This window comes from Lissotriton vulgaris, chromosome 1_1, assembly GCF_964263255.1.
Source record: "Lissotriton vulgaris chromosome 1_1, aLisVul1.2, whole genome shotgun sequence".
Lineage (NCBI taxonomy): Eukaryota > Metazoa > Chordata > Amphibia > Caudata > Salamandridae > Lissotriton > Lissotriton vulgaris.
In genome coordinates, this window is record NC_141685.1 from 2121551859 (window position 1) to 2121574869 (window position 23011).

At 46.6% G+C, this 23011-nt stretch overlaps 1 protein-coding gene across 1 annotated transcript in view; it reads left to right on the forward strand.

Moving 5' to 3' along the window:
• POLR3B (RNA polymerase III subunit B) overlaps window positions 1–23011 on the forward strand; it is a 1027565-nt gene that overhangs the window by 777459 nt on the left and 227095 nt on the right. The window contains exon 23 of the mRNA XM_086921773.1: window positions 10908–11050. Coding sequence (XP_086777899.1) covers window positions 10908–11050 — 143 coding nt within the window. The remainder of the gene's footprint in view (window positions 1–10907; window positions 11051–23011) is intronic.

A 23011-nucleotide genomic window follows, 5' to 3' on the forward strand; every position in this document is an offset into this window, starting at 1 on the left:
GCTAGTGACACATGCCAGATGGCATATGCGGGCTCTGCAGTGGGACCTGAAAATCCAGTGGGTGCAGCCTCAAGGAAATCTCTCCAGCATGGTCCAGATCTCGGAGGAACTGAACGAGGCCTTCAGTGGTCGCTAACGAACCGCGACTGGGTCAGAGACAGGCCCCTCTCTCTTCCCCAAACGATTTCACAGTAGTGACAGATGCGTTTCATCTGGGATGGGGCAGCCATCTGGGAGAGGTGGAGATCAGAGGACTCTAGTCTCTGGCGGATTCTTTACTACACATCAAAATGCGGGAGCTCCGAGCGATCTGATTGATGAAGGGTAGAAAAGCTGCCAATGCCAAAGGCTGGTTCAAGCATAAATAGAACATGTCTGGACCAGCAGGGCATATCCCTGGTGGATCAACACCTGGCAGGTTACCTGAATGCCAGGGCAGACCAACTCAGCTGTTGATGCCTAGTGGATCATGAATGGCATCTCCATCAGCAGTGGGAAGAGCCTTTGTTAGATCTGTTTGCCTTTGCAGAACGCACATTGTCAGCAGTTTTGTGCGCTGGAGTTTCCTAGGCGGCTCTTTTATAGACGCTTTTCGTCTCGAGCGGAGCTCTGACCTCCTGTACTCCTTTTGACCATACCACTTCTGTCCAGAGTTCTCAAGAAGATCAGGAATGTGGCTCCGGACTGGACACAGAGAGTGTGGTATTCTGAGCTTCACAGCATGAGCATTGATCCGCCGATCAGACTGCCACCTCGGGAGGATCTTCTGTTGCAGCAGCAGGGGAGGGTCCTCTACCCGAACCTGTCAACTTTACGCCTTTTTGCATGGAGAATGAGAGGCGACAGTTGACAGCATCTATTCATCCCGAAGTCTGTAATGTTTTTTTGGCAGCCACGCGTATCTCCACTAAGTAGTTATATGCCTGCCGATGGAACACATTTTTAATGTATTGTACAGAAATGTCTATCTACCCTCTTTCTGCTTCCCTTTCTGATGTTTTAATTTTTTATTTTAACACTTGACCAGCAGGGCTCTGCTCTGGGCACTTAAAAAGGGTACCTTTCAGCCTTGTCTGCCTTTCTGCAGTTGTCAGACCAACCCTTGTTACTTAAATCCCCCATTGCGAATAGATTCCTCAAAGGACATGTACATATGTTCCCACCTTCCCCATTTATTATGCCTCAGTGGGACCTTAATTTGATTTTCCCATTCCTGGTGCATGCTCCATTTGACCCTCTGCACAATTGCCCCCTTTGGCTGCTTACTATCAAAACAGCCTTTTTGGTGGCAATCACGTCTGCCAGAAGGGTGAGTGAATTGCAGTCTTTGTCATCCAAGCTTCCAAACCTGACAATATTCCCTGATAAATTGGTGATTGGCACTAGGGCCTCTTTCCTTGGGAACATGGTAACACCCTTCCACGTGGGGCAATCTGTCACCTTGCCCATTCCCTGTGCTCCGCAGCATTCCCTCTAATGAAGAGGAGCGACTTCACCGTCTGTATCCAAAAAGAGCTTTGTCGTTCTACCTTGACCGCACAAAAGAATTCTGGGTGTACAATCAACTCTTTGTAGGCTATGTTAGGGCTAAGAAAAGTTGTAAAGCACAGAGGAGGACTATCTCATGATGGGACGTCGTCCTCTGCATCAAAATTTGCTACGCTCTGACGAAGAAACCGCCTCTTGAAGGCTTAAGAGCTCATTTCACCACAGCTGAGCGATGTGGAGTTCCAGTCCTTGACATTTGTCAGGCAGCAGCGTGGGCATCCCTGCACACATTTACCAAACATTACTGCGTCGATCGTCAGGTCTACAGGTAATGCCTCTTTGGCTTTACTGTCTTGCAGGACTTTATGGTCTAAACTTGTCCACAGTCCCTCCTCCAGGAATGATATTGCTTGGGTATCTATTCAAAGGTAGAGACTTTGCGCCTAGATGTCTCTATCAGATAAACAAGTACTTGCCTTCGTTAACACCTTATCTGGTATAGACATGATCTAGCTGCAGATTCCTTAACCCCTTCGCTGCTGATGACGAGCTCAGCTCGTCATCAGCCACGGTGGTCGTGTGCTGATGACGAGCTGAGCTCGTCATGTAACGCGGGTTTTTGTAAATTGCCGCACAGCGGAAAAATTACCGCCGCAGCAATGTGGTTAATGATCTGCCCATCATTCTCACATTGCAGACAGGTTTATATGGTCAGGGCTGTTATCTTTCAGGGCTGCAATTGTTCAAAACACTTCACTGTCCGTGCACTTCATGAGGAGCACATGCCCATCTTCCTCCAAGATGTGCATGCACTTTTGGCCATAGGAGTCCTAGAGAGGGTCTTGAAACCATAAATAAGGACTGACTGTTACTCCTGATATTTCCTTGTGCCAAGGAAGGGTGGAAGAAGTCTTCCTGTTTTAGATTTCCACCCTATGAATGCCCTCTTTGCGGACAAAGTCAAGATACTCATGCTGGTCAAAGTTCTGTTTGCCCTGGATCCAGGTGACTGAATAGTGGCTTTGGATCTGCATCACACCTACCTTCGTGTGCTCATCTTGCAGTCAGCTTGCAGTCCAACAAATGCTATTTGTGGTTCAAGGTGGGCCAGGATCCTTTTTAGTTTGCTGTGCTCCCCTTTGGCCTCACTAGTGTATTGAAATGTTCACGAAAGTGATGGAGAAGGCTACTGCACACCTTCAGAGGTCCAGGACTTTCAGGCTTTGATCCCAATGTTTCTGCTCTGTCCTTGGCCTCACTTAAGAGTAGCTATGAGGCTTTTGAGCCTCTTGGCATCCTTCATCCCAGCGCTGACCACTTCCTACTGTCCATCAGGGACATGCTGGTTAAGTTTCTCATGGACAACACCACCGCCATGTGGTTCTTGAGCAAGCAGAGGGGGTAGAGTCTTGGGTCCTGTGCTAGAAGGTCCTTCCCCCTATGGAGTTGGCTGGAGCGTCCATGCAGTTCCTTGGTTGGGAACCACCTGGTGTGATCTTTGAATGCCAGCACAGAAAATCTCAGATGTCAGCCCTGGGCAAATCACGAGTAGCAATTACATTGTGGGGTGGCAAAGGAAACCTTCCTGCAGTAGGGCGAACCTTGGCTTCATCTTTTCAACGTGCTATATCAAACTTTATATGCGCTGGAGTTTTCAAGAAGGCTCTGTCCTGGAGACCCATCCCACCATGGAGCAAGGAACTCCTATATGCCTTTCAGTCGCTGCCTTTCCTTCATGAGTTCTGAAGAAGATCAGGAACAACCGGGCTATAGTTATGCTAGTGGCTCGGGATTGGGCAAGGAGTGTGTGTTACCAAAAACTTCTGGGCACAAGCATCTGTCCTCTAAACTATCGCTTTGACACCCGCAATATGGACCCTTTACATGCAAAGCTGTCAGATGTGTGATTATTTGCTTTGTCTCTGGGCCAGTAAAGAATTGCTGTGGGCACCGTTAAAGGTTATTTGTCAGCTCTTCTGGTGTTTTTGCATTTTCTGGGCGAAATGCCCCTGTTCAAGTTACCTGCTGTGATGAGGTTTCTCAAAGGTTTTACCTATTCCCTCCCACCCCAAACCCTATGTGATGCTGCAGTCGGACTTCAATATATTCCTCACTTTTCTCATGTGCACTCCCTTTGAACCAATGCATATCTGTCCTTTATGTCTTCTTATTCTGAAGACTACATTCCTGGTCGTTATAACTCTGGCTTATCGCTTGAGCGAACCTCATACGCACTTGGTGCAGCCGCCTTACACCACCATTTTTCCAGATGAAGTGGTGTTGAGGACCAGGGTGCCCTAAGGTTTGCCTACTTTTACATTGGGCAATCAATACTCTCTCAACCTTCTTTGCTCCACCTCATACCCGAAGGAGGAGTAGAGGCTCCATTAGTTGGACCCCAGAAGAGCCTGAGCTTCTACATCGATCACACCAAAGACCGGTTTTCAGGATTAAAGAAAGACAAGGCAGTGCATAGAAGGACTCTGTCAAATGAGTTAGTCCTCTGCATTAAGATCTGATCCTTACTAGCCAAGAAGCAGCTGCCAAAATCTCCAAGGGCACATTTCACCAGTGCCAAGACTACTACCTCTCTGCTTACCACCAGAAAGAGCATTACCAAAGGTAACTTGTTCGGAATCAATCTGTGTTACACACTTCCAGAGAAAGAGAGCCCTATGGACCCTTTCTACTGAATTCAGGCTATGGTCTCTGCCTTCTAGTAAGGTGTTCCTTTCTTGGGATATTTGCAGATTAGCTGCTTTTAGTCCTCCATTTACCTTTTCATTGTACAATCTCGTATTGATACCAAGGGAAGGAAATAACATTGTTCTGGTCAAGCATTCTGCAGTTTTCTGGCATGAGTAACAGTTGAATCTGAAAGAAACACGTTAGTGATAGATTCCTTACCTTAGAATATCCCCAGGCATCAGACTGGAGCTGGAATGCTTTCGTCAGCAGTACCCTGCTCGTCGATAGGTGTCGTCGTACGGCACCGCGTGTATCGTCTGCATCGTATTCGCCAAGATGATGTCACTGGAGCTACTTAGACGCACCCATGCGCTCTGACGTCAGTTCATTCTTTTTCCGCGCCAGCAAGCGCAGATCCGGAGAGAGCTGTTCCCTATCACTTGTTGACTAAGTATTTTTGTTATAATTTGTGAGTACACTGTACCCCTGGTGCATAGGGTTGCCCGGTTTCAAGCTCTGCGAGGCCTGTGCACACACGATGTCGTGGATGGATCCGCACCGTGAGTGTCTCTTCTGCCTGGGGCGCGACCACGACACCAAGCCATGCTCCCACTGCCGGGCCATGGCCCCGAAAACCTTGCGGGAGTGGTCCAGAAAGTGGCTGAAGGCCTGGCAGTCGGTCTCATGTTGATCCAGGCCCCGGTCTCGTGGGAGGTCGAGGGCCCAGTCGCGGAGCAAGCACCATCATTCAAAGCCTTCGCACTCGTAGTCAGGTCAGGTCAGGTGAGGCGAGGCACAAAAAGTCGAGGAAGCATCGCCACTCTTCGTCCTCCCCCCGCCGGGCGCGGGACGCGGCTGAGAGGGCAGGTGGCACCACCCCTGCAGCTCCGACGGAGCCTGAGCAGTTACCGTTGGTTTACCCACCTTTCCCGGGTCCATTGGCGACTCCGGCCGAATTGCAAGAGTTTGTGTCTGCAATTGCACGCCCGTGCGGCCCCGTCGACATGCCTTCAGGCCCTGTGGGCCCTACGGTTCTGCGTTCCTCGACATCGCCGGCTCCAGCCCTGACTTCGTCAACGCCCAGAGGCCTCCATGGCTCTGGCCGTGGCTCCCCGTTCTTGCTGATGGACCCTGTACGGCCCCCACACACACGGCGGCGGCGGCGGCCGATGCCAGCATCGACTTCCTTCCTGACATCGGCATGGTGGGATGTCTATCGACCCCGATGGGAGATTTTTACCCTTTCATTCACCCACGCCATCGTCCACTTGTGGAGGAAGGTGAGGACTGGGAAGGGTTTGGGAAGGGTTTGAAGACCCTCTCGCAGCACAGTGCGAGTCTGTCCCCAAATGGGTTGAGGATGCGGAGGCCGTGGCCCGGATTACACTCTGGCGCCTGGTTCACCATCCCCTTCTGCTACTATGGAGGAGAGTGGTACCTTTTCAACAGTGCTACGTAGGGCGGCCGAGTCTCTTAACCTCGAGCTCCCTACAGTGGCTGTCAGGACCAACCTACTGACAGAAGTGCTTTGGCCAGCTTTTTCTTCTACGGAACCACTGTTGCTGTTTAATGATGCACTCACGGATGTGCTTCTGGGCACTTGGTCCAATCCCAACACAGGGGCCCCTGTGGCAATGGCGCCGGCCCGAGGCGACCCCGCCTCACACACCTGAGAGTTTGGTGGTTCAAGCCTCGACATCCCCGAGTGCATTCCTTTCTGTTCCGCCAGACAACGAATCCAAGAAACTGGAGCAGTTTGGGAAGAAGATTTATTCTTCCGCAAGTTCCGGACTACAGACTGTGAACACCGCCTTCTCTTGGGCCGCTATTCCCATTCTGTATGGGATGTTGTTGAGCAGGTGCTGCCTCAGTGTCCGGAGGGGGCCCGGAGAGTTCTCTCCTGCTCTATTACGAAGGGGAGAGATGCAGCTAAGTTCACTATACGTTGTGGTCTTGATACCGCTGATTCACAGGGTAGAGCAATTTCCACAACAGTGGCGCAATGCCGCCATGCCTGGTTGAGGACGACTGTTTTTTCTGCGGATGCCCAAAATACTTTAATGGGCATGCCCTTCGATGGCACTCGCCTTTTTGGTGATAAGGCGGATTCCACATTGGAGCCACTCTTGAGCCACGGCCAGTCCTTAAGCCTTTCGGCCACACGTAGTCCTTCTGCTTCTACCTTTTGTTCCTTACGTAGCTCCGGTAGGGGCGTCCACACACGTTCATTTCCAGAACAGTCCTGCGCAGCAACAGTCCCAGCGCAGCTGCGGATGTGGTACTCACAGAAATGGGTCACTGGGCCAGCGGGCTGGTCAGTCCACCAACACTCCCACTGCCAGTGCCTCCACACCTTCCTAGTCCGGTGTTTCAGGCCCACCAGACGCCAGTGGGTGGCAGTATTTGTCATCATCTTCCCCACTGGCGCACCATTACATCAGACAGGTGGGTTCTGGAAATTGTCCGAAGGGGCTACCCCTCCCCTTCGAGTCTACTCCCCAGCCATGCCATCGCAGTTCCACCGCATGTCGGGGGATCATTTGGCACTTCTCCAGCAGGAATTTACAGCCCTCCTGGCCATGGGGGCCATCGAGTGTGTTCCGACGCCAGAAGTAGGTTGTGGTTGTTACTCCCACTACTTCTTGGTTCCGAAGGAGTCAAGAGTCTACGTCCCATTTTAGACCTTCGAAGCGTAAATCGCTTCCTCCGAAAGGAGAAGTTCAAGATGCTCCATCTGGCTCAGGTCTTGTCTGCTCTCGACCCACAAGACTGGATGGTGGCACTGGACCTGCAGGATGCTTATTTTCATATTACAGTCCTGCCGGCCCATCGGCGTTATCTGCGATTCACGGTGCGCCAGGAGCATTTTCAGTTCACCGTTCTCCCCTTTGGCCTTACCAGCGCCCCTCGGGTGTTCATGAAAGTGATGGCGGTGGTCGCAGCTCATTTGCGCAGATCAGGGGTTTCAGTCTTCCCCACTCTTGACGACTGATTGTTCAAGGCGGGTTTGCCCCAGACAGTCGTCTCCCACCTCCAGACTACGGCCGACCTCCTGCATTTGCTAGGGTTCTCCATCAACGTGCCGAAGTCGCACCTGATTCCCTCCCAGAAGCTCCTCTTCATCGGAGCAGTTCTAGACACGGCACAGTTTCGGGTTTATCCTCCCGAACAGCGAGTCCAGGACATTCGGGCCATGATTCCTATCTTTCAGCCCTTGTCCTGAGTTTTGGTCAGGACAACCTTGAGGCTGCTGGGACTGTTGGCCTTTTGCATCCTGTTGACCAACCATGCCAGGTGGCATATGTGGGCTCTGCAGTGGGACCTGAAGTTCCAGTGGGCGCAGCACCGGGGGAACCTGTCCGACTACGTCCAGATCTCCGAGGGTACTGCTCAGCAATTGCAGTGGTGGCTTACGAATCAACATTGGTCAGCGGCAGATCCCTCTCCCTTCCCCAACCGAAGCACACAGGGAAGACTGATGCGTCCCTCCCAGGATGGGGTGGCCACATGGGAGAGGCGGAGATCAGAGGCCTCTGGACTCCAGCGGAGTCCCGGCTCCATATCAACCTTCTGGAGCTTCGAGCGATCCTTCTTGCACTGAAGGCATTCCTTCCCTCTGTCACCACCGCCATGTGGTATTGCAACAAACCGGGCGGGGTCGTGGACCATACGTCAGAAGGCTCTGCGCCTCTGGACATGGCTGGAACGTCACAGCATTTCCTTGACTGTTCAACACCTTGCGGGTTCTTTGAACGCCAGGGCGGACGTACTCATCCGCCGGTGTCTGATGGATCATGAATGGCGTCTTCACTCAGAGGTGACGCAAGGTCTCTTTCGACAGTAGGGAGAGTCTTGGTTGGATCTATTCGCCACATAAGAGAACACACAATGTCCGCACTTCTGTGTGTTGGAATTTCCAAGGCGGCGCTCGCTCGGCGACGCTTTTTGTCGCGAGTGGAGCTGCGGTCTGTTGTACGCCTTTATGCCTATACCTCTTCTACCCAGAGTGTTGAAAAAAATTAGGCACAACCGGGCCCTAGTCATCCTTGTGGCTCCGGACTGGGCTTAAATAGTTTGGTATCCCGAGCTACTCAGTATGAGCCTGGATCCCCCGATCCGAGCCTCTGCGGGAGGATCTTCTGTCGCAGCAGCAGGGGACGGTTCCCCACCTGAACTTGTCTAGCCGAGGCCACCTACATATGTGGGGAATGAGCGGACACAGTTGATTCCATTTGACTTGCCTCCTGGTGTCATTCTGGCAGCCAGGCGTCCATACACTAAATCAGGAACAAATTTGTGGCATGGTGCACAACCAAGGCTTTGGATCCTCTTTCTGTCCCTCTTTCTGAGGTCCTTTTGTTCCTCCTTTCTCTGCTCTGCTCTGGGCACTATCGAGGACTATCTTTCGGCCATTTCAGCCTTTCTGAGACTTCCATTTCAGCCTTCACTTTTCAAGTCCCCTGTTGTACAGGGGTTCTTAAAAGGCATTACGCATATGCTCCCTCCTTTTCCTTTCATTAGGCCTCAGTGGGACTTGAATCTTGTTTTGACATCTCATGTGCGCTCCCTTTGAGCCGCTCCACAATTGTCCTTTACGTCTTCTAACTTTGAAAACTGCATTCCTGGTGGCTATCACTTCTGCCAGGAGAGTGAGTGAGCTTCAGGCTCTTTCTTCTAAGCCTCCTTTTCTGACGGTTCATCCGGACGAGGTTGTACTTCACACTCGTCCTTCCTTCTTGCCAAAGGTTGTCACTGCCTTCCACATCGGACAGACTATCACCTTGCCCACTTTCTTCCCGCCTCCGCACCCTTCCAGAGAGGAAGAGAGGCTCCACCGTCTGGACCCAAAACGTGCGCTCTCCTTTTACCTGAATCGCACACAAGCATTCCGGGTAGATGACCAGCTCTTTGTTGGATACGCAGGCACCAAGAAAGGCCGGGCTGTTCACAAGAGGACTATCTCCCGCTGGGTCGTCTTGTGTATCAAGGCCTGTTATTCTATGGCTAAAAAGAAACCTCCGGTGGGGCTTCGTGCCCATTCTACCAGGGCAACAGCAGATACTACAACATTGGGATGTGGTCTCCCCCTGCACGACATCTGTTAAGCTGCCACGTGGGCTTCACTGCACACTTTTACAAAGCATTATTGCCTTGACTGTCAAGTCCGGAGAGACGGCTTCTTTAGCCATTCCGTTCTGTGGGACTTTCTTGTGAGATTTTAGTTCACAGACCCACCACCGGGGTTGGTATTGCTGGGGTATCTACTCTAAGATAAGAAATCGAAGACTCACGTGTTTCTTTCAGATGAACAAGTTACTTACCTTTGGTAACGATATATCTGTAAGAAACATTAGTTAGTGATAGAGTCCTTACCGCCCAACCCATCCTCCCCGTTCTGCGAACTGATTTGTAGGGTTAAGGTCATCCTTTCGGGCCCTAGTTTCTATGCACCAGTGGTCAGTATCTAGCATGGCTCTGCGTTCCTGATGCGGAAAATTGTGTACAGAACTGACGTCGGCGAATACAACGCCGACCACGCACACGGAGCTGTACGATGATTCTTATCGACACGCTGGGGTACTGCTGACGAAGGTTTTCCGGATCCAGCCTGATGCCTGGGGATAGTCTAAGATAAGGAATCTATCACTAACTAATGTTTCTTACAGATATATCGTTACCGAAGGTAAGTAACTTGTTAGTTTCATTTTCTCTTCTTCCCTCCTCCCATTAACTAATATTCAGCTGTTTTTGCTAAGTTTCAGAAAATGAGAAATCTAGACATGAAAAAATTCATGAGTTATTTACCCTCTGCAAAGTGATTTTATGATTAATACGTTCTTCCTTCCACAGGATCCTCATCGTCCTCCCATTCCCAACTGCGGAACGATTAAGCCTAGTATTAGTTTTGCCAAAGTTTTACTGTTCTTTGTCCCTTGTGGCAGTCAGAACTGAGATAAAGGGGCACAAAGAATCTCTGCACATTCTGTTCATGATGATGTTTCCAGTTCTGTTGCCAAAGAGATATGTCCGTGGGAAGCCACTCGTATGACTTAAAGTGGCCATGTAAAGCAGTCCACTTGGAAGCTTTTTCATAATATGAGCATTATGCAATAGGAAGAACCGATCGTCAAAAAGTGTTACCAAAGTTAGGTAACTTGTTGACTTCTATGACATGTTGAGGTGGGTTGTGTTAGCTGAACTTGAAGTTTCTAATAATAGAAAGTAGTGTACGGTAGAAGGAATGGTCATGACAGTGGTGTTGATTAAATGGGGAAAAAAGGATGTCCAGGCATTTGAACATCAGGGTCAAGATAATCTTCCTGACCATAAGTAATACAGTTGTGTTTTGCTTTCTGTAAGTACCTGTATTACCTATTATCAACCTTTCAATTATGAGATGTATTGTTAGCTATTTGAAAATGTACAAATAAATTAAGAAAAGGAAGTGTTTTGCTTAAGGATATATACTTGTATCACTGAGCATCTGTGACTTGAATGGGATAAAGGCAAATGTCTTGGATTATACTTGAGTCTATTGACGCATGCATCCATACCTGCATTGGCTGGAAGACAGCAGAAGCACTTTGAGCCTATTTCTACCTATGAAGGTACTAGCACCTCACTTGGATGCCTTCAGCATTAGCCCATTTACATGCTTGACTAAAGATTAGTTTATTGCTCTTTTTCCTTACATCAGAAAATTGAATGACTCATTCTTTTTCCATAATTAGGTACAAGGGATCAACTGATTCTTACATTGAAAAAGTAATGATATCTTCGAATGCTGAAGATGCTTTTCTGATCAAGATTTTGTTGAGACAGACAAGACGACCAGAAATTGGAGATAAATTTAGCAGTCGTCATGGGCAAAAAGGTACTGTGTTTTCAAGTGTTTTGTTAAGCTCAGAACCTTGCATTGGTGTTTTGGTGTATTCTGACTAGTGCTGTGGTGTGCTGGGATTCTTGAGGGAGAAATGATGTTAATATAAAGCAAATGTTCAAATCCTGTAAGTATTTTTTTAACATTTGTTTTATGAGCAATAGAAAGAAGGTAATGCAAATGGCATCCCACAAACAATAGGACATTTGTAGAAAATCTACAACCTCTAAGTCACAAATTCAATCATGTAATGAAAATCTCCATTTGAAGCACGCTCCATGGGCAAAGTCCAACACTTTGAAATAAACAGAAGAAGGAAACTTCTGACTTGCATATAAAGTGATGGTAAGACGTACAAATTACTCTCCTCGCAGAAGAAAAACCTTAGTGCCCATTGGCAATACTTGGATACATTTTGTATTTTGCTGCCCATTCTTTTGAGACAGCTTACTTACAAAAGGGAGTGAGCAATATAATTGATATTAAAGAAATTGCAAGACTTTAACCAATAAGTGAGTCAGGAAAGAAAGAACATTAGTGTTCAGGTTTTGGTATACTTTTTATGTGATTTTGTTTTTTAAACATTAGTTTTTTCCATGGTGGTGGAAAGAAATGTGAGGGCTTAGCCTTGATGGACAATATGGAGGACTCGCTGTCTGAAGTGATAGACTGCCACCCCTGGAGCAAATGTTGAATCCTGCCTCCAACAGAGTAGCTGTGTGCTGAAAAGGGGACACTAAAGAAATGTTTGGCTGTGGTTGTGGAGGAGTGGGGAGGACCTGAGCTGCATGTTGTTACTGATTCCCTGGGCATTGTTTTTGTGATCTGCAAACTCAGCACCAAAAAGGTTGGAAGCCCTAATGGGCTAGTGGTGGAAACTGACATTTGCAGAACTGAGCCCCCTGCCATAGTCACATAGGGGTGAACTTGCTGGTGGGGTTGTCTGATGGGGGGGGAAGGGGGCAAATTCACCCAAGGAATGTGATGTGGCCCTGCTTTCCTTAAACCATTCTAGGTATACATTTGCTTTCTCACCAAAAAGGCGATAGTCATTGTGAGGGAATGTGTTTTCTTATATGGTGTGGTTCTGAGATCTCACTGTGGTCTAAAGTCCAGTCAGGCTTGTTTGTCAAACTTCAGCTCAACCCTAGGTAGCTGTGTTCCTTTTAACAAAGGAACAAGTATAAAGCATTTGAATAGCATCAAAACAATTGGACAAGAAAGAAACAAGGCTCTCAAGAAATCCGACTCCAGTTTATACGAATAGGCTGTATTTTTGCAAATGTTTAGATACCAAAATTAAAAAGATCCACTGGAGTGTTCCGGAGATAGAAATACTTAAAGAAACAGTAAATTACAACTATTCACTTAGTGCAAATAAGAATTGGCAAATTCAACGAATTTGACACTCAAACTTTATCAAGAAAACTTTGGTCAAAGTTAAATGCAGTCACTTCCACTTACTTTGGATGACCAGCTCTGGCAGGGAGCAGGTCAGGGGAACTAACAAAGACACAAAGAACAGTTACCTCATAGAAGAAACAGTCTCCAGTCCAGTTACAGCGTTAATGGCAACTTGCCATTGACTTCTATGTAGTAGTCCTAATGCAAGGAATACAGGATGCTCTAGGATGCTGTGCGGTCAACAGGACAATTCCAGAGATTACCCCTCAGTCCACGGTGCTGATGGGGTGATTTTGACTACAGGAGTCGAAGTCCCTTGAAGTCCTTTATGGTTCAGCAAACGTTCAGTCACCACTGGATTACTGGTCTCCAGACACAATTAAAGCAGCAGTTCCCTTTTTCTGGCGATAGCTTGCCTTCTGGATGACCAAACTGCTCTCCGATGACTCTTCTGGGTCAAGCAGACTCGGGAGCCCGTTTTTGAGCTTTGGGTCATAGCCTTTCAGGCTGCACTGCGGCGAGAATCAATGATCCGGTGATCTGGGCTACCAACTTGCACAAGCAGACTTCCTCAGTTTTTATGGCCCTATGCTGTGAACAGGAAATCCGCCAGCTGACTCTTGGTGTTCTCCTTTTTTGGCTGGGTTTTAGGGATGACCTTTCCTCGAGATAGGCACATTCCTCTGTTCGCTGGCCTTAGGTGCAGCAGGCACATTCCAGCCTAAGGTGCAACCTCTCTTTGCTGGTTCCATGGGCTTATACCCAATTGGCATAAGCTAGCTTACTTTTGAGGCCCTAGTATATGGTACCCTGGGTACCCAGGGCTTGTAAGTTCGTATCTGCCTCAGGGGCAGCAGCACTTGTGCCACCCTGGATGGGACAAGATAAAATGTGACTCCGCCTCTGCCACTGCAGATTAGTAGAGCAGTTTAAAACTGATAACTCAGCGTTGCCATTGTAATCAATGGCAAAGCCCAAACCCTCTTTTTTTAATGTGTAAGTCACCCATGCATAAGTGCTAAAAAGAAGAAATTGTGTTTAATATGTTCTGGCAGTAAAAATCTGCAATCTTCGTTTTTACCAAGAGACATCTTCCTGACCATAAGTAATACAGGTGTGTTGTGCTTTCTGTAAGTACCTGTATTACCTATTATCAACTTTTCAGTTATGAGATGTATTGTTAGCTATTTGAAAATTTACAAATAAATTAAGGAAAAGAAGGGCCCTTTGGCAAGGGCAGAGCTACACGCTGACAACTCAGCTATGCTAACCTCTGAATGGGACTACCAAAGTTGGTACTTCAGTGTATCAAACAACTTGTTACATTAAGCCTGACTTGCTGCTCAAGTCAAAATTAATGTAACTTGTTAGCACAGGCAACTTTTAAAAAGTTGCCACTGCCTCTCGGTTGCCCAATTTTCCAGTGGCCTTTTGCTGAGGTTGGCCACGAGATGTCAATAGATGCCTGCGGCTGGAGAAGGTATTATCTCCACCTGTGGGAAGCCCCACAGGGTGTTGGCCCAAAAGGTGAGCTTCAAAAGGGGAAGCAGCCTTTGAAGGGCAAATGGTGATCACAGTCTAGACAGGTAGGCATTGGGAACAGACCAAATTGGTTTTTCTATGAGAATGTAACCCACAGGTAGCCACACCTCTAGGACAAACTACCAAGCTCCACAATCCAATAGAGGGGTCTGGACATCTTAGAAGTGGGGAGATATGAGCACTCACAATATTTGGACGCCGGTAGGTTATGAGCTTCTCAGCACTAATGTCTCGCTGTAGACCACTGAGTTCAAACCCTTAACACAAATTCTGTTCTGTTCTGTTCTGTTCTCCTGACCCTACAAGTCCCCTACGGATGCGGGTTAGAACGTACCTGGAGATTTCATGGTGATGCTCTGTACCATCCAGTTTTCCAAAGCAACCTCCACGATTCCATAGTCGAATACTTTGCTCTGAACTCCAGCAGTCTCGATGCATACCATTCTCTGGTAGGCCTTCAAATATAATCGCAGAGTATGCATATCTAAGCACAAGGGTATCCTGCGCAATATCCGTTACCAACTACAACGCATTGAAGCTGACCTACGTGACATACACATAGCCGCCTCTGAAGTTGGTGACCCCCAATTGCATCCACACTCACTCGTACGTTTTGAATTTCAAGTTCTGTATGATAGAGAACTTGCAATTCTGGGGAAACTTGCTAGGGCCTGGTGTTATGGCAAGGGTTAACTCCCGGGCCACACTCTGGTGCAGATACTCCACCCAAGTCGCCTTGGTAGCTATGACCTCTGGACACCCCGTCGCTGGTGACGAGGATATCCTGGCAGAGTTTCGACCCTATTATAAAAGCCTTTATGCATTCAGTATGCCAGACAACACGCTGGAGATCCACCCTACCAGGCGTGAATCGCAATTGTGTCGCTCACTGATGGCTAATAATTATTACTTAGCAAACCAATATCATGGGAAGAAGTCACCCAGAAAATCGAGGCTTTAGGTGGGTCTAAAGCCTCCGGCCTTGATGGCCTAACAAGAGTTTTTATTAAGCTTTCAAACAACAATTTGCTCCGCACATCTTAGCTATGTACACAGAATCTTTGGACGCTGGTTCACTGCCACCCACACTGCACAGAGTAAAGCTCATGCCTTTTTCGAAGCCTGGTAAAGACCCTCATGTGTGCACCTCCTACCATCCCCTATCCCTCCTTAATCTGGACAATAAGATTTTAGCCATGATCCCTGCTACCAGTGTCGTGTAGTTATCACATATCCGTAGGATCTGTGCGTTTGTTGGACAGCATAAGCTTTGGGTGAGGTGTGTAGACTGATTCAGAGCACCCCCGCATGATATGTTGACCTAGAAAAACCTCTAGTGCACAGTGCCACCATATGCCCCCCTAACACTACTAGGGAGCGAAGTTTCTGGCAACCACTGAACATGACAACCATGACCCCCCAGGCTTTGTGTGAAAATTCAGGACACCTAAGTCACTCATGCTCTTTTGTTCTCAGAGAAGTATATAGAGAATACACACTGGAACGTTTTCAAAACATTTATTGAACCAATGTTATTCTTGTATAAAATACATGTGCTGCGACAATCAGTAGACCGAAGCAAATTAAAGTTATTACAAGCACCAAAAGAGTAAATAGTAGATACAGTTCTACCATGGTGCTAATACAGTGTATATTTGCAGGCATATTAAACAAGGTAGTAATCTGCCGTACTCCTACTATGCTGACCTTACTCTGTGTGTACCTAGAGTGTGTGTAGGTCTGAATGCAAGTATCCCCCCAAGGGATGATCAAACCCCATTACCTGGCGGGAATGAATGTAGGAGCCCGTCTTGGTCACAAATTAGACATCCCTCACGGAGATGTCAGACCTCTGTGTGGTGAAGTCTCAGCATGCAGGTACACTCGGTGTCAGCTGAAATTCCTCCTCCGCTAATCCTATTGGATGCTGATTATTTATTTTTTAAAAGCATCCTTGCGATGTTCATATAGATTAGCAATGTTATTGAAATATAGATAGCCCTGTCACACCATGGATGAAGATAGAATGACATTTGTACATCCGTGCTTAAAGGCCTTCTATTTAGTGTTTGAGGCATTGTGATAATGTAATGCGAAGCCAAATATGTATGCAAAAATAGTTTCAGATAAACGAGTCCAACATTGTCATGCATTCAAATATGTGCAGAAAGTCAGAGAAATGTTATTGTGAACAAGAGGACAATGTAAGAAGTGAACAGCTTTGCTACAGTGGCCTAACCCGGGCACATAACACCCACTCCTCATACCTAAGGGTCGATATATAAAAGCTATCTTAAAAAAGGCAGCATGTCATAATTAATTGCAAACCAAAAAGGTCTAAAACCACTTTTTTTTTTTTTTAAATCATCCAAAACACGCTTCCCTTTAAAATATTTATAAAAGCCATTAAAATACATTATACTATTTAAAATGCCAAGCACTCAGAAAGCCATGGTGCCTATAAACCCAAAAAATATTGTTTTGAATCAGTTTTTTTAAAAATGGGCCAAATAATAGTTCCCACCTCATGGAAAAGAAAGCCAATTGTTTGTGTTCCGAGTGGCAGTCGCAACATTGCTTTTGCAGGCATCCGCAGGCGACATTTCCAGAGGGCGCACCTCGAAGCAGGTTTATGAAGCAAAGGTTATTCCATCCAGTTCCCACAGCAACCGCTGAGGGAGGGATTGTACCCTGTAAGCAGTTCACTGGAAGCCAAATTATCCCAGGATGGCTCGAAGAAAGCATTCATCAGCAATTGAATACGCTGGGGGTGACAATACCCATGTGCCTTTAAGGGGTCCATCAGTACTTCAATGTAAGTGGTGCAACTGATTTTGATCCGAGGCATAGATCCAATACGCATACATGGCTGCAAAGCAGGCAGCAGAATACAGGATGTATGCAGTGAAGCTAAACGGGCTCGAATGAAAAAAAACAGTGCTCATTCAGCTTTTGAAGCCAAGGTGTTCCGAAGCAGTGTATAATGCACTCACTGCATTCTAGCACATCCGGTGCCATCTCCATTCCGGGTTGAACTGGGACGTCTAGTGCAGAGCAGAAAATTTAAATCAAAATTCCTGCCCTAAGTAGCAGGAAAAGCAGGACACCTCCAAAAAAGCGTCCCAACACTGAGTGAATGAAAGATAGTATAACTCCAAAAATCATCTGAAATGTGCTAACCAGTCAAGAGCTAATACATTTTAAAAAGTGCGCTATTCCCTTTATATCAGATAGATACGGTGGACAAGCTCTCCAAAATGCAGCTGGAAGTTAGTATGGAGTAGCAGGGCGAGGACCCTCCAACCTGGAGATCAAATGTCTCTCTAGCTGATGTTAAGACTGCATGTTTTTGAACAAGCATGGCTTTGAGTTTGCTCATAGAATCAAAGTGCATGTTGGAAAAATTTATCGAAGACCATAGCGTTGCCTCCCCAACTGTGCTGGTAGGTGGAAACAGTACTTGTGTGCAACAAGTAACTATGGAATGAACTGTTACCAGATAAGCGATGCCTGGTTTCATTCCGCAGCAACCTTGATCATTCATCATCAAATAACTCTCAATTGGGAGTATCTTGAAAATTGGATGAATCACGGCAGCCAGGGAACCCTTCAGATAACAGGACAACTGAAGCATTGCATGCCCCATGAAGTGAAATGTCCTTGCATACTAAGGAACCGCTCTAAGAATTCTCACAGTTGGAACTGCTAAGAAAAACCTCTGTGTCCCCATTCCTGCATCTAAACCTGAATGGCAACTCCCAGTATTCATACACATAACATCCCCTAGTGCTTTATATCTGCCTACTTAGTGCTATTGTAGACAGTAATGGAATTGGAAAGTCGTGACCGGTAGGGTGATTTAACCATAGATTATCCAGTCTGTGGATGGCGTCTCAACCACAGTGAAAGATAATCGATCTAGCTTTTCAATGTGCAAAATGGTATATTTTGCATCTCTTTGTGCCATTAATATCTGTCTTTCAGCCAGCTCGTATGCAGTAAATAGACTTGTGCTGTTGATATAACGCCATGGCCAGAATGTAATTTTTGCAACGTCTAGCTTAACAATACAATGGAACATAGTTGTGATTGTCCATGCTGTAAAATAGACATATCTTGTGTATTATGTCAATTGCAGAAGATACTATGTTGCCTAGTGAATATATTCTGGATGTTAACGTGGTCATACCATTAACAACTACATCCAAAGTATTTTTTTAAAATTAACCCTATCAATCTTGTGAAGTCTCTCAGCAGCTTCTTTTTGAGAAACTTTCCATAGCTCGTTGTATATGCATACAAGAAGCGCTTTTGACGTGGGTTCTGGGGAACTAATAAGGAATCTCTGCGATCCATGTCACCAGAAAGAAGGGGCAAGTGTTGTTTCACCTAAGAAAGAGTTGAGGTTTTTAGCCAAGCAAAGCACAACTTCCCAACACCATATGATGTCACCACCATCGAGTGTACATATCGCTGGTCAGGCCTATTTACTTTAAACCCTTTGGCATTGCCCAAGAATCTGGACTGACACCCATTAGTGTCCACAGGCCAAACCAACCATCCCTTCCATTTGGGCTCTGAAGAATTGTAAGAACCATTATGTTTCATGGTATCAGGTGTATTCTCACTGTATTGTGTTAAATGCTGCCAGTTCTCAAAACGTGAAAAGTAGGTATACAAGGTGTGTTCCAATCCTTCATATTGGCTATTACAAGACAGGAAGTTTGTTGCACTGTTTTATTCAGGAAAATAATTTGATGTGGTATTAGGCATGCTGTAAACATGGCCTCCGTTCCCTGAACCTGCCCATCTTTTATCCCCCAGACAGATTTTGCCACTATGGTGTCTTTCCAAAAGTAGAAACCCTGAACTACCTTTAGGTGGTGTTAAGCAGTGTTCCTATTGGGTATAATTGTAAACAGCACATGAGATACTCGCTTTGTGTAAATAAATGGTGATCATAATATTAAGAGCAAAATATATCACCATAGTTAGATGTACCATCTTACAATTCATCAAAAGAAAACACAGTAGATTGCCTCAGACCTTCTAGCAGATAATGCACTGTATCAATGTCCCAATCTTCAGAAAAAATACTGGAGGTGATATAATTTAAGGAAATGTTAAACAAATATAATACTTGTTAAAGTTCAGTAGGACCTGTAGGAAGCTGGCTCCCAAAGTAAGGTACGATGTGCACAGAGTCCTGTGGAACCCCAAAGGTAGGCAGAGGTAAATGTAGATAGCACCTTACTCTCTATTTGTGGTAGTGTGGGCGAGCAGTAAGGCTTTATCAGAGGGTAGTGTTAAGCATTTGTTGTACATCCTCAATCAGCAAATGATGGCACACACAAAGACTGAACTCCGGTCAATTTGTTTGTATCAGACATATTATTTAGTTATTTTATTTCTAAAGCCAAGCCTGGTTCAGGTAAGTGAAATAAATGCTTTGCAAAATCTTATGTAATGTTTTGCAGTTGAATGCAGGTTCAAATGCAAATTAAGTTAACCAATTTGATTTGTATAAAAATATTATTTAGTTATATTTATTTCCTTGAATTAAGCAAGCCTTGCACAGGTAAGTTTGTATGATAATTTTCAAGGCAGGTTGAACAATACAAGCAATGAAAATTACTTTGTTAGAGGTTTTGTAAATGCGTTCAATGCAGTGCAAATTACTGTGAAATTACTTTGGAACACTTTACAGATTACTTTCTGGATTACTTGTTCTACTCATTGTGATATACCTAGATATCACACTGGGATATTTCCTAGAGAAAAGCTAAGTAAGCAGTTTTTAGTTATTTGTAGTTTTTCAAAGTTCCATACAAAACCAACTCCACACTTAATACACTTTTTAGTAAAAACAGTGAATGTTTTCCTATGGAGAATAATGAATTTAACGGTTTGCAGGTAAGTACAAGTTTGTGGGAGTCTGCATTCTAGGGTTTGAACCAGGGTTCCTCCAGGGTCGAGAATGCACTCAAATGCTGGGACACCATATTTTGGGCCACCCAAGGCTGTTGTTCTTACCAGCTCCGGTCGCAGTTGGGGGGATTCTCTAGAAAGAGGCTGCAGACTTCGCTGGGAGATTCAAGGCAGGTCAGACATCACCAGATCTCAGGTCAGGATCGCCGGGGAGACTACCTCATGGTGTTGGGCCACTTGGGCCATGGGCGTCTGGTGCAGAGTTGTGCAGACTCGCAGATTTGGCCGGAGCCAGAGTCTGTGGGTAAGCAAATCCAGTAATCATGGGAGTCAAAATCTTTCTTGTGGAAGGCATAGCAGGTCCTCTGGGTTCTTGGGGCTGCTGGCTTCAGGACACACCGGGAGTTTGCTTTTGCCGGTTCGAGGTGTGGACAGGTCAGTAGGGCAGGGACCAAGTCAGTGAGCGTCATCCTCTTCTTATCTTTAGGACGGCTTCTTCAGTCCTTCTTCTTTTCTTATTGGTCGGTTCTTGTCTAGGAGGCAAGGTTCAGATGTTGCCAGGGGCGTTATGGGTAGGTAAAGGTTGGGACCAATGGGTCCCTTCCTTGGGGTGGGTACACCCCCTATTATACCACTCTACGATGGGAGGGGGGGCATATGCTTCACTCAGGTTGGCTGGGTCCCCTCCATCTGCAAGATGGCGGGGACTGAGAGTTGTGCTTCATCTTGCCTTCCCACCTGAGGGGTGGGGTTTGCAAAGGGTGGTCAGACCTCTCTTCCTCACTTGGTATTCCCGCCGATTTTCCCACCCAAAGTGGGGGTCAGAACTATTGGGGCCCAGTTGCAGTAAGCAGCAAAGGCCTGGAGAATCTCACAAAGGCGGCAAGTCTTTGAAGCTTCCCCTTTGTGGACCCTGCCCATCCTGTGGGAGGAGAATCAGCACCTCATCCCAGGATGTGCATTGTTTCAGACCCCCGAGAGCAGCAGGCGCTCGACCTAGGGTCCAGCAATATGTCTGGTGGTGGCAGCTGGCAAGCAGCCACTCAGCCTGGACACTAGTGTTAGGTCTTTTTTCAGGTCAGTGGGTTGTAGGCATAGCACATATGGATGTGTGCTATTTCGACTTTTCACTTTTTTCTGCACCAAAACACGCAGCCTGCAACGTCAGTGTGTGTGTAAAGGTACAGCGCCTCTAAGGGTGGCACATTAAGTGCTGCAGCCCTTAGAGGTCTACTCTGGCCACAATGCCCTTGGTACCTGTTGTACCATTTACAAGGGACTGACCTGTGGCCAAAGAGTGCCAATAGGGTTTGGTTTTCAATGCGGTTTAGGGAAAGAACATAGGCCCTAGGTACCTGTTTGGCAGGAACCCAGGGCACACTTTGTCAAAGCACATCAGCAGTTTAGCAAAAGTGGGCGCAACCATGCAAAAAGAGGGCACTTTCTTACAGGACCATACACATCATACAATACCCTATCCCACACAATCCCTTCTGGAACTGGAACTACTGTAATGTTCACCAGGTACAAGTCTCTTTGTTCAGACAGCGAAGATGCATGTGGTTTCAATACCAATTTCACAAGCTGTACTGCAGAGCATTCTAGGAGATGATGTCCGTGCAGAAGCAGGAAAAAGATAGTCACCAAACTAATCCAGAGGACCAGGAATAGTAATCCTATTGTAATCCTGAGCTGTAAACAAGGAGTAACAAAGTATGTATTTTTCAGCCAAAGATAAAGAGCACACATTTGTAGCTTGAAAGGAAGAGGCAATGGTGGCTCAGGTTCAGTTGAATCTGATGAGACATTATCGTAGTCCACGAAGTAGCCAGACACCGTTCTGTCTATTTTTGGCAGCTCTGCTGGTTTTGCAGAACTAGGAAATGACTCAATCTTTGGCATATTCACCTAGACGTCAAATTGAAATTTGTGTTTCTGTACTAGTTGACTGTACAGTTGTAGTCGTTTCAACAGGGAGAAGAAATAATTCATTGTTGTTTACTGTTTCTCCTTGGAGAGGGAAATCTTCTTTAGTTGTTAAAGCTTCCATCTGAACTTCCTGAACGGTAGCGAGAGGATTGCGGCGGCTACCCAGGAGTCCACATGGCCTACTGTTGAAAATCTGCCACGTAGTGTGGTTTGATCAGATCAATTGAGACAAACCTTTTGTCTCAGCAGATGGCAAGAGGCAGAAGAAGTACAGTTCTGGTCCCTTTGACAGAGAGGACAGGTACCGGCACTCTGTAAGATGGTCCAAATTCGTTCTTGTTCACCATTTTTTCCCTGACCAGATCCTCAATCTTCGGGACCCAGCCAGGTCTTGTCAGAACAACCTTCCCTTCCTCAGTGGTGGTGCGTTTTACTTGGACTTTGCTGTGTGTGCCCCTGAATTAATTGAGTTCCTGTAAAACAGCCAAACGTTCATTGATGTCAAATGGTGTTTCTGCCGCCACTGCGCTGACATTATCGAGGCCTGGGACCTCCAATCTCTCTCCAAACAGCCTTTCATATGGAGTACGACCACCCAGGGATTTTCTTCGCATGTTATTGAGTGCCTTCTGGACCCCATATAGGTGATTGCCCCAACTGCGATCCAAGCCTAATACCCTTCCTGTAAAGGACTACTTTAAGTCATGGTTTTTCCTCTCAACCATCTAATTTCCTTCGGAATGATTGGGGACGGAGTATCGCAAGGTCATTTTTAAACTTCCTATGGCTTCTTTATAAGCCCGAGAGTTAAACGCCGTGCCCTGGTCAAATTGTAGTGTGCCAATTGCATATGTCCCAATGAAGACTCGCAAATTCTTTATAACCGTTCTGCTTCAGCTGACCGCTGTGGCCAAACCCACAGGAATCTGGAGCATGGATCCAGTGCCACCAAGTTGTACTTGTAAGCCCCATCAGAGTATAAAGGGCCGCAGTGATCCAAATTGACAACTGCCAGCACTTGTCTAAAATCAATAGAGGTGTTTGGGGAGGACGTGCTATGGTGCAACCCTTCATCTCCTGGCAGATGTCACATTTACGGACGAAGTCCTTGGTCTGTTTAGTTAGACCAGGCCACCAATAGCGCTGCTTCAA